The 12,278-nt window shown below is 45.1% G+C and overlaps 1 protein-coding gene across 1 annotated transcript; it reads left to right on the plus strand.

Moving 5' to 3' along the window:
• Positions 1 to 2,269: 2,269 nt before the first annotated feature.
• Positions 2,270 to 12,267, plus strand: LOC134204633 (uncharacterized; the record flags this gene model as incomplete). Its single annotated transcript, XM_062679422.1, has 3 exons — positions 2,270 to 2,303; positions 9,003 to 9,876; positions 9,953 to 12,267. Coding segments are annotated over exons 1-3 (3,223 nt in total), but the record flags the coding sequence as incomplete, so codon positions are not given.
• Between the last annotated feature and the right edge of the window lie 11 nt (positions 12,268 to 12,278).

The raw sequence follows: 12,278 nt of genomic DNA on the forward strand, positions 1-12,278 counted from the left end.
AATTTGAGTACTGCAATCAAAAGCTTTCATGTTTTTCTGTTGATTGCGCTATTCAAATTAATTCATGGAAAAAATGTTGCTTAGGTCCTTTTGAGAAGCTAAGCGAGAAGTGAGCTTTTGCCATTTAAATATCATAAGAGCAGTATTTTTGGATGGGCCTCAGTTCCGGTGCCTTGGGGGGTACGAAAGTGACCCCGTTGGCTTCGTACTATTCCAAGAAAACATTTGAATAGTGGTAAAAAAGTAAATCCGGCCAGAAGATTTTAGGACCCTCGTGTTGCTTCAACAGAGAAAACAGACTCTAGAAAGCGTCTACATGTGGTGACCTATTGTTCAGTACTGCGCTGGAAGGTATCATGCGGAGAGCCGGGTGGAACAGACTGGATACGAGTTTCCACAAAAGTTGGACTGGTGGGTGGTGAATGCACCGAAGACAAAGCACAGCGGAGCCGAGCGTGACAGGGCCTGACTGACTGGGGAGCAGTTTTACGATTGACGGGGATACTTTCGAGGTGGTCGACGAATTCGTCTACCTTGGATCCTTGTTAATGGCTGATAATAAGGTGATTATACAATCAAGCCATGTGGTGAATTTTAAATTCACCACACGAGTTTCTACTCCTATTATCAAATATTCAAATCTAGCGTAATAATAGTCGTACAATGCTGAAATTAAAGTCGATTGTTTAGCATGAGTAAGCAAACAATCTACGAATGTTTCATTCCCATGGGCGTTGTGGTTCTCTCAATTTGTGCTTTGGAAAAATCACTAGAAAAAGCACGTGGTTTCCAAGATGGCCGATTTGTGGCTTTGTTGTATAACCACCATAAAGCTAGTCGAGAAATACGAAGCCGCATCAAGTGTGGAAGTCGTGCCGACTACGGACTCCAGAATAAACTGCGGTCAAAAAAGATTCACACCCCCACCAAATGTATCATGTACAAAACGCTTATAAGATCGGTAGACCTCTACGGACATGAAACTTGGAGCATGCCCGAGGAGGACTTGCAAGCACACAATCAAGGATGGAAAGATGTAGTCTGGAATCGTGTATTGTTATTTCTATTATTTTTTTCTGTTTAGATGTAGGCTAAACAAATGTAACGAAGTTTAATGACAGCGCAGCCAACTAGGTATTCAGGTGAATTTATATCAAATATCCATCTATTTGAACTGACGGTGACGATTTTTGCATTCGGCTTATTTTTATTATCCTTCCAATTGCCTATGTTAAATTAAACCCGTACAAAAAATCTTCACAAAAACATTAGTTATTTGATGAAAATCGCTGATTATGTTGTGTCAATATGTTCAGGCTGGTGAAGTCTTAAGAGTTATTTTCCCACCAAAACCGATGAAAGTCTATACGAACAATGGCCATCACTTCCCCAAAAAGCTGATTACGCGAAATAATGGAACCAACAGGCACAAAATAAAAAAGCCTAATAATACCTTCCGTCGCATCCGTAATTTAAGCTCAGCCGGACCAGCTTAATGCTTCTCGTCGTTGTCGTAGTTGCCCTCCTCGCAATTGGCAAAACCGTACATATTTTACGTCACACACAGCTGTCGTCGCTGCATTGTCGTCACCAATTCCATGGGGGAAAGTTGTGTGTAATGCTTCGTATATTCGATGATGTAAAACAGACAGATTTTCATGCTGCATTTCGTCTGTAGATTTTTTAAGACAGGTGCGGACACCGCGGATACCTATGATAATGCACAGATTTTTTTAGAGCAGAACTGTTTGGTAAACATTGTTTAGAATTTCCTGAAAATCATGACCTTCAACCATATAAAACCAAGCATTTTAGATTATCTCAATTTAATTATTTGAAATTGGTTTGATGGTAATTGAAACAACTGGAGACGGCACATTTGACTATCGGCCCCACACTGCCACGGCACGACAGCGAGCAGCGATGGCCTTGTTTCACGTTTATGAGCCTTTTCCTTGCCAACCGGTTAGAGCATCGGGGGACCAATGAAATACCCCTGCCTGGACGAGGAACGATGGGGCCACTCGGTGGCCTGCTGGTGGGCTGTATTCGCTGTAGCGATGCATGGTTTTTCGCTTCTTGGCGCGTTGCTTGCGCACGTTTTCATCATCATCATTGTCGTCGTCGTAATCGTCATGTGTTGTAGTCGCGTCGCGAAATGGCATTCTCCTACACTTGGCTACTGCTGGCTGCCGCCGGCGGAAAGGTAGCAAATTTTCACCATGTCATTTTCTGATATTATAACAACAACGGATAGGCAGCGGGACACATGACCGGCGCACGGGTTGAACGTACGACGGCAAGTAAGAATTTCGGAGCAGATTTCCACTGCATACCGGGGAAACTAAAGGAACCTACGTGGAAGATGAATGTCTGTAGCGCAGAAAACACTCTCACTGCACAGGTAGAACGATTGGAACAGATGTCTCCGACCGAAAAAAATGCCGACACTAATGAAAATGAACGCCATGCTTTTCTGCGGTTTCGCCTCTCCTCTGATGCGAAGGCGTATAGAAATGCAATATGATCGTGGATGTATAGAAATCACAAATGTTTGTGAAAATAAATAAGAAACAGCCATATAAATCGATCTATATATTTTTTAATGGATATTAATGAATATTATGATTAACTAGCAAGTCAAACAATTTAAGAACACACGGTGAACATCGACCTACACTATTTTGTGCGACTATCGTTCGCACCAATATCTTCGATGGTAAGTCAAAAGAAAAGCTCAGTCAAAACCGTAGTAATCTGACTGAAAACTTATAAAGGATACGACGGCCTCAACAGGTTTTATTCTCTTATTAGGAAGAAGCTTTTCCTTATCAATCTTTCTTCAGTTTGGTCATGATGATCAGGGTAAATTGGAAATAAAATCACCAGAAAACCGCTTTCAATAGCAGAACAAACCTGTCAAAGCATGGCAGGCAACGCAAATGCGTTGAAAGAAGATTTGCGGACAACCCGCAGGCTATGCGGTTGGCGAATTAGATCGAGAAAGATTTCCCGGCACTTCAGCCTTAGCATGAAAATAAAATTCCAGATTTCAATCAGCTAGATATAATAGGGTTTGGTGATAGGAAACAGTAGATGCTGGCAATGGAGGGCTGTCTTAAAATTTCCTCTCTTGATTTGCTGGACTGGAAAACTTCTTTCAACAAAAGAAAAAAGGGAAGCCTCAAAAAGCAGACACCGCATCGCATCCGAAGCGTACCATCTCAAAATGCAGATGAAAAGGTTTTTTTTTTAATAAAAGCAAAGTTGCTTCTTCATGATGTGAGAGGTGAGTGTGGCCAAAGAAAAAGGCAACCCAACAAAGGGAAATAAACTTTCTTTCCATTTTCGTTTTTCCATTCCCTCAAGATTTTTAACAACCATGCTCCGAGGTACGTGAGCCCAGCCTTCGGAGCTACTCCGTTGATGGCTACCCGTGAAAAATGGAGCGAAATTGTTGCTAACCTATAATATTAATGAAACACGATACCACACGGACCGCACCATCATCAGTCGGGAAGGATCCGGGGACAAGTAGCAAAAATCAGACGGCGCAAAATTTCCGCCAAACATGTGCTTGGGCAAACGACTTGAGAAGTTTGAAATTTATGACTACGCAGAGGAAATTTGATACCTGTTCAGCAGTCTCTTTCTTCTGGGTACTGCTGAAAATAATATTAGATGAGTTTTAGAAGAGGAGGATTCGTGGGCTGCTGGCGGTGGAGGTGTTATGTAGGAAAATTTGAGCACGTACTTTTGACGCATGATGATGAAGCGATCTTTGATGTAGGACCTTTGTTGTTTGCCATGAAAACCATGGATATGAGTCTCAGTAATCCAGATTTTTTCCAATTAAAAAAGTCTCGAGCTCCTTTTGTTGTTAGGTACTGTTAGGTATTAAAATTAAACAATTTCCATCGAAAATTCATTTGATATTCATTCGAATTTTAACCGGAAATTCATTACAATTTCTATCGGCCATGTATTCGAATTTCCATCGGATTTCAATTTTCATCGACTATTCATTCGAATATTGATAGGAAATACATTCATATTTCCATATGATATTTTTTCGATTTTTCATCGGAAGCTAATTCGTGTATCTATTCGATATTTATTCTAATTTTCATCGGATTTCAATTTTCATCGGCCATCCATTCGAATTCCTATCGGAGATTCAATCGAGTTTCCATCAGATATTTATTCGAATCTCCATCGGAAATTCATTCGAGCATCCACCGGTAATTCATTCAAATTTACATCCGAATTAATTATCTATGAAAAATTATATTCACAACTTAAAAACAGAATTACGAATAAGCAGCATGGATTTTTCAAAGGTCGTTCTACCGCTACAAATTTCATAGAATTCGCCTCATTCTAATTTCCATAGAAAATTCATTCAAATTTCCATCGGAAGTTCATTAGAACTGCCATCGGACATTCATTCAAAATTCAATCGGAAATTCATTCGAGCTTCCATTGGAAATTAATTGGAATTTCCATAGGAATTTTATACGAATTTCCATACGCCATCCATTCGAGATTCAATGAAATTTCCATCGGAAATTCATTCCAATTTCCATCGAAAGTTCATCCAAACTTCCATCGGAAATTAATTCAAAATTCAATCGGAAATTCATTCCGATTTCCATCGGAAATTAATACGAATTTCCATCGACCGAAGTTCAATCCAGTTTTCATCAGATATTCATTCGAAATCCATTCGAGCATCCACCGGAAATTCATTCGAATTTCCGTAGGAATTTTATTCCAATTTCCATCGAAAATTCATTAAAATTTCAATCGTAAATTCATTTATATTCCTGTCACAAATGCATTCAAATTCAAATAGGAAATTCATTCGATTTTCCATCGGATAGATTTTCCGAATTACAGAATTCCGGATTTAAAATTTCATTCAAATTTTCATTGAAGGCTTTCCAGCTTCTTGTGAAGAGGCTTCCGAGCCTCTTGAAAGGAGGCTTCCGGGCCTCTTGAAAGGAGGCTTCCGGGCCTCTTGAAAGGAGGCTTCCGGGCCTCTTGAAAGGAGGCTTCCGGGCCTCTTGAAAGGAGGCTTCCGGGCCTCTTGAAAGGAGGCTTCTGGCCTCTTGAAAGGAGGCTTCGGGCCTCTTGAAAGGAGGCTTCTGGCCTCTTGAAAGGAGGCTTCTGGGCCTCTTGAAAGGAGGCTTCTGGGCCTCTTGAAAGGAGGCTTCCTGGCCTCTTGAAAGGAGGCTTCCGGGCCTCTTGAAAGGAGGCTTCGGGCCTCTTGAAAGGAGGCTTCGGGCCTCTTGAAAGGAGGCCTGGGCCTCTTGAAAGGAGGCTTCCGGGCCTCTTGAAAGGAGGCTTCTGGGCCTCTTGAAAGGAGGCTTCCGGGCCTCTTGAAAGGAGGCTTCGGGCCTCTTGAAAGGAGGCTTCCGGGCCTCTTGAAAGGAGGCTTGGGCCTCTTGAAAGGAGGCTTCCGGGCCTCTTGAAAGGAGGCTTCTGGGCCTCTTGAAAGGAGGCTTCTGGCCTCTTGAAAGGAGGCCTGGGCCTCTTGAAAGGAGGCTCTGGGCCTCTTGAAAGGAGGCTTCCTGGGCCTCTTGAAAGGAGGCTTCCGGCCTCTTGAAAGGAGGCTTCGGGCCTCTTGAAAGGAGGCTTTGGGCCTCTTGAAAGGAGGCTTCCGGGCCTCTTGAAAGGAGGCTTCTGGGCCTCTTGAAAGGAGGCTTCGGGCCTCTTGAAAGGAGGCCTGAGCCTCTTGAAAGGAGGCTTCTGAGCCTCTTGAAAGGAGGCCTGAGCCTCTTGAAAGGAGGCTTCTGAGCCTCTTGAAAGGAGGCCTGAGCCTCTTGAAAGGAGGCTTCTGAGCCTCTTGAAAGGAGGCTTCTGAGCCTCTTGAAAGGAGGCTTCGAGCCTCTTGAAAGGAGGCCTGAGCCTCTTGAAAGGAGGCTTCTGAGCCTCTTGAAAGGAGGCTTCTGAGCCTCTTGAAAGGAGGCTCTGAGCCTCTTGAAAGGAGGCTTCTGAGCCTCTTGAAAGGAGGCTTCCGAGCCTCTTGAAAGGAGGCTTCTGAGCCTCTTGAAAGGAGGCTTCCTGAGCCTCTTGAAAGGAGGCTTCTGAGCCTCTTGAAAGGAGGCTTCTGAGCCTCTTGAAAGGAGGCTTCTGAGCCTCTTGAAAGGAGGCTTCTGAGCTCTTGAAAGGAGGCCTGAGCCTCTTGAAAGGAGGCTTCTGAGCCTCTTGAAAGGAGGCCTGAGCCTCTTGAAAGGAGGCCTGAGCCTCTTGAAAGGAGGCTTCTGAGCCTCTTGAAAGGAGGCTTCTGAGCCTCTTGAAAGGAGGCTTCTGAGCCTCTTGAAAGGAGGCTTCTGAGCCTCTTGAAAGGAGGCTTCTGAGCCTCTTGAAAGGAGGCTGAGCCTCTTGAAAGGAGGCTTCTGAGCCTCTTGAAAGGAGGCCTGAGCCTCTTGAAAGGAGGCTCTGAGCCTCTTGAAAGGAGGCTTCTGAGCCTCTTGAAAGGCGGCTGCTGGGCCGCTGGAAAGGAGGCTAGAGCGCCGCGGGCACGGAGGCTTCAAAGCCTCTTGAAAGGAGGCTTCTGAGCCGCTTGAAAGGAGGCTTCGGAGCCTCTTGAAAGGAGGCTTCTGAGCCTCTTGAAAGGAGGCTTCTGAGCCTCTTGAAAGGAGGCTTCTGAGCCTCTTGAAAGGAGGCTTCTGAGCCTCTTGAAAGGAGGCTTCTGAGCCTCTTGAAAGGAGGGCTGAGCCTCTTGAAAGGAGGCTTCTGAGCCTCTTGAAAGGAGGCCTGAGGCCTCTTGAAAGGAGGCCTGAGCCTCTGAAAGGAGGCTTCCTGAGCCTCTTGAAAGGAGGCTTCTGAGCCTCTTGAAAGGAGGCCTGAGCCTCTTGAAAGGAGGCTTCTGAGGCCTCTTGAAAGGAGGCTTCTGAGCCTCTTGAAAGGAGGCTTCTGAGCCTCTTGAAGGAGGCTTCCAAGCCTATTCCGAGCCTCTTGAAAGGAGGCTTCCAAGCCTATTGAAAGGAGGCTTCCTGATCCTCTTGAAAGGAGGCTTCTGAGCCTCTTGAAAGAGGCCTGAGCCTCTTGAAAGGAGGCCTGAGCCTCTTGAAAGGAGGCTTCCTGAGCCTCTTGAAAGGAGGCTTCTGAGCCTCTTGAAAGGAGGCTTCTGAGCCTCTTGGAAGGAGGCTTCTGAGCCTCTTGAAAGGAGGCTTCTGAGCCTCTTGAAAGGAGGCCTGAGCCTCTTGAAAGGAGGCTCTGAGCCTCTTGAAAGGAGGCTCTGAGCCTCTTGAAAGGAGGCTCTGAGCCTCTTGAAAGGAGGCTTCTGAGCCTCTTGAAAGGAGGCTTCTGAGCCTCTTGAAAGGAGGCCTGAGCCTCTTGAAAGGAGGCTTCCGAGCCTCTTGAAAGGAGGCTTCCGAGCCTCTTGAAAGGAGGCTTCCGAGCCTCTTGAAAGGAGGCTTCCGAGCCTCTTGAAAGGAGGCTTCCGAGCCTCTTGAAAGGAGGCTTCCGAGCCTCTTGAAAGGAGGCTTCCGAGCAGGCTTGTAAAATGTCATCTGCATGTCATTTGACAAATTTGTTCATAACTTTCTTTAGAAGCCAAATTTGTTCCATAATTTTAGATGTACTCATAACGCTTGAGTAGGGCTATATTTTTGTCCAAGGGTACATTGCTCTAAACATAACATCTGAGGGTGGAGAGTGAAAACTCTCTGTAGATGTTATAGTCGACAAACGCTACTACGGGAGAATGTAGCATGTAGCTTAGACAATATTCATTTGGTAGTGTAGTTTGCAATGCCCAAAATTGCTCGAATGAAAAGCTTTTCCGAGACACACGATTGGTGTCCGAATATCAGCCGAAACGGTTTGAATAGAGCCCGAACAGAAATATGTAGCGCGCGCAATTTTTGAAATTTTTTCGTTATTCGTAATTGGGTCCTTTCCGAGCGCGGTCAGCTACTAAATTGTTAACCTGTATCCGTAGTTTTTAAATGAAGTTAGAATAAGCAATAAAGTAGTTATTGAATAAAACGGAGTGTTTAGAACAAACGGAAGTGTCTTGTGCGTCTTATTTTGGGATCTGATCACTACACCGGAAGGGTCACAACATTGGTGCCGTGACCAGGATAGTGATCTAGGAAGGAATCGACGCCGAGACGCCATTGGAACCTTGGACAATAGTGATCTACACTCTATTATACGGAACCAACCGCCATCGAGATCGTGACGATCTTTGGACGTAGCCATCGCGGTTTCACCAACGGTTTATTAGTGGTATTACTCGGACCTTGCGCCTCGGAATTGGACATTTGGACAGCGGATACGATCGGTATTTCGGCGTGTGGAATTGGCCAACAAGAGCTGGTGTAATTTTATTATACAAGGCCTTAACAAAAGGCTCAATTGGTGAGTCTCTGTCCAGACATCTTTTTATTGGTTGGAAGGTGCTTCTCTTGTTGGAATTTCAGAACAATACGTTCACTTCTGTGCTTTCTTGAGACGCCATCGCTATCTGCTCCAAATATCGTACCGCTTAAACCTACGGAGGACGAATCCCAACGAATGGAGTTCCAGTTCGTGTTCTTAGAATTTTACCCATTCTAAAAAAGCCGTTGCTGTAGGAGAATTACATTTATACAAGGCCTAATTGACAGGCTCACCAGGTGAGTTTCTGTCCATCAACTGTAATTCTCGTTAGAAGGTGCTTCGCTGCTTGTATTTCCACAGAAATCGTCATCTTTGAGTACCGGGTCGATATTATCGTTGTGTTTGGCGCTAAATCCATTTGCATACAAGGCCTAGTTGACAGGCTCACCAGGTGAGTTCCTGTCCAACAAACGATAAATCTGGTTAGAAGGTGCTTCGCTTCTTCATGTTTTACAGTGCTACGTACCATTCATTGTCTGGTCTGATTGTCGTTGCCGTCGCTGAATCATTATTATACAAGGCCTGATTGACAGGCTCACCAGGTGAGTTTCTGTCCAGAAAACGATTATTTCCGTTAGAAGGTGCTTCGCTGGTTGCTTTCCTTACAGTTCAAGGCTTCAAGGAAATCATCATCATGTCGAAGAAGCAGAAGTTGCTTATGCGCACCAGGGACAACGTGGTCGAATTTGTCATGCGCATCGAGCAGTACCTGAACAGCACCGTTCAGTTCGATCATCAGCAGGTCATCATACGCATGGAGAAGCTCGAGCAGAAGTGGAAGGAATTCGAGGAGGTAATGGGCGACATCGAAGGCTTAGAGGACAACGAAGACAACCTAAAAGAACTACAGCAATTGCGAGTGGAATTCGAGGAAAAATATTACACGGTAAGGGGAGGGTTGGCGAATAAGTTAGCGAGACAGCATGCAACACAAAACACACAACCCAATCACAACACCTCGAATGTACAAGCTGCGGTTCGACTTCCTCAAATCAATCTGCCGGAGTTCAACGGTGATTTTGAAAATTGGTTGCCATTTCATGACACGTTTGTGGCTTTGATTGACTCTTCTGCCGATTTGAGTAATATTCAAAAATTTCACTACTTGCGTGCTTCTCTCAAAGGCGATGCGTTGAAATTGGTAGATTCTTATTCTATGAGCGATGCTAACTATAGGGTTGCTTGGGATGGTTTGGTGGCTCGTTTCTCAAACAACTACCTTCTCAAGAAACGACATATGAACGAGCTTTTTGAATATCCGAGGATAAAAAATGAATCTGCTGTTGCGTTGCATGATCTCATCGATTGCTTTGAGCGGAACACAAAAATTTTGGATCAACTTGGAGAGAAGACCAACGGTTGGGGTGCGATGTTAGTGCATTTGATGGTTTCGAAACTCGACGAAATTACGCAAAAGCGGTTGGAGGAAAACGTCGCACCAGAAAAGGAGCCTACATTTACATCGCTGGTGCTTTCTCAAAAGTCAGACTCGAGTTTTGGATGCAGTTTCTGTTGATCAGCATATATTCGTTCCGACTACGTCTTCGCCACATAATAGTTTCAAGCCTCGAATGGCCAAGGTTTCGGTCAACTCGGCGACTGAAAATTTCTCCTCGAACTGTTTTGCCTGCCAAGACAAACATTGGATCTCTCGGTGTCCAGCCTTTGCGAAACTTCCTGTTGATAAAAGGCTGCAACTCACCAACTCCAAGCGGTTATGTAGTAATTGTCTGGGACGAAATCATTTGGCTCGAGATTGCCCGTCAAAGTACCGATGCAAAACTTGCTCGAAGAAGCATCATTCGTTGCTGCACCCTGGTTTCCCTGGTTCTGGTTCTGGTCCCTCTTCCAATATCTCTCCAGCAGCGAATGTTGACGTACAGTTACCTGGTCCATCTTCATCTGGTGGTGGTTCAAACCCTTCTACTACTGTGTGTCCTTCGACGGCAACAATATCATCGAATTTGGCGGTAGGAAATACTAGGTCGCACGTGTTCCTGCAGACGGTGTTGTTGAAGGTGAAAGATGCATTGGGAAGGACGCACATCGCACGAGCTCTCCTAGATTCTGGCTCGCAGGCTAATCTGATGTCAAGGAGACTATTTCAGCTTCTCCGGCTTTCTCGACTGGATAGGAAGGTGGTAATAACGGGAATCGGAGGATCGCGCAGCCAATCGGCATTTGAAGTCTCCACCACAATATCTTCACGCGTCCAGAAGTATTCGATTGCAATGGAATTTCTGGTTTTGGATAAAGTTACTGACGATCAACCTTTACGGTCTATTCCGTTGATGCACTGGAATCCTCCTTCCGATATAGCTCTAGCGGATCCGGAATTTTTTGTCTCGGCTCCGATCGATTTAGTGCTGGGTGCTCAATACTTCTACGACTTTCTAGTACGTGATGGTGGCCGGTTGCAGGTTCGAAAGTTTGGAAATGCTCTTCCTGTGTTCGTGCAAACAATATTCGGATGGGTTGCGACAGGTGAATCCAAATGCATGGATGAAATAAGCAATGTCAGTTGTCACGTAGCTAGAATAGAACCGTTCGAGAAAACTATCGAAAAGTTTTGGGCTTTGGAAGAACTTTCGAACAAAACACCATATTCGCAAGAGGAAGAAGACTGTGAGGCGCACTTTACTAGTACGCATACACGAGACGGTACGGGAAGATATACGGTTCGTTACCCTAAACGCATGGATTTCTACGACATGATTGGAGAGTCTAAACAAGGTGCGATACGACGGTTTTCCCAAATCGAGAAACGCTTGGAGCAAGATTCTGGTTTGCGCAAGCAGTATTCAGACTTCATGCAAGAATATTTGAGTTTGGGCCACATGAAGTGTATAGGCGAGGCTAGCGATCCGCAATTGGATGAAGGAAAAACGGTCTGTTATCTCCCGCACCACCCGGTGTTTAAGGACTCAAGTTCGACTACCAAGGTGCGCGTAGTCTTTGATGGGTCTGCTAAAACGTCTACTAATTACTCGCTGAATGATGCTCTGCTTGCTGGTCCAAATATACAAGACGATCTCCTCGACTTGATGCTCCGTTTCAGAAAACATGCTGTCGCATTAGTCGCTGATGTCACTAAAATGTACCGACAGATCAGGGTTCATGAAGACGACACACCTCTTCAGAGAATTGTATGGAGATTTAGCACTGTAGAACCCCTTCAAGTGTACGAGCTCCAAACAATCACCTATGGTTTAACTCCATCTTCATTCCTTGCCACTCGAGTTTTGAAGCAACTGGCTTTGGACTCGAAGAACAAATGGGATCTTGCTACTTCAGCGGTGCAGGAAGATTTCTACATGGACGACTTTTTATCCGGAGCTGATTCTGTACCCGAAGCTATCGAACTTCAAGAAGAAGTGCAAACACTGATGTCGCAAGGAGGTCTCGAGTTGCGGAAATGGTGCTCCAACAAGGTGGAAGTTCTGCGTAAGATTCCCAAGGAACTGTTGGGAGGAGAGGCAACATTGCACTTCGACGATCTACAAAAAATAAAAACGTTAGGAGTAGGTTGGGAGACCGGACCAGACCAGTTTTGCATCGAGGTTCAACCACCCACACACGAGGGCTATTTAACGAAACGCAAAATTTTCTCGACGATTGCGAAGCTGTACGACCCGCTTGGTTTGGTGTCACCAGTCGTGGCATGGGCAAAAATTCGTATGCAGCAGCTTTGGATTGCGAATTCTGGATGGGACGATCAAGTACCGAATGACGTTATGGTGAAATGGGAGGAATTTTCTTCGCAATTACAATGCCTGGAAGAATACAAGGTTCCGAGATACCTTTTCTTGCTGGGATCATCATCGATTGAATTCCACGTGTTCACGGATGCATCAGAAGCAGGATATGGTGCATGTATCTACGCA

This window comes from Armigeres subalbatus, unplaced genomic scaffold (genome assembly GCF_024139115.2).
Source record: "Armigeres subalbatus isolate Guangzhou_Male unplaced genomic scaffold, GZ_Asu_2 Contig772, whole genome shotgun sequence".
Classification (NCBI taxonomy): Eukaryota; Metazoa; Arthropoda; class Insecta; order Diptera; family Culicidae; genus Armigeres; species Armigeres subalbatus.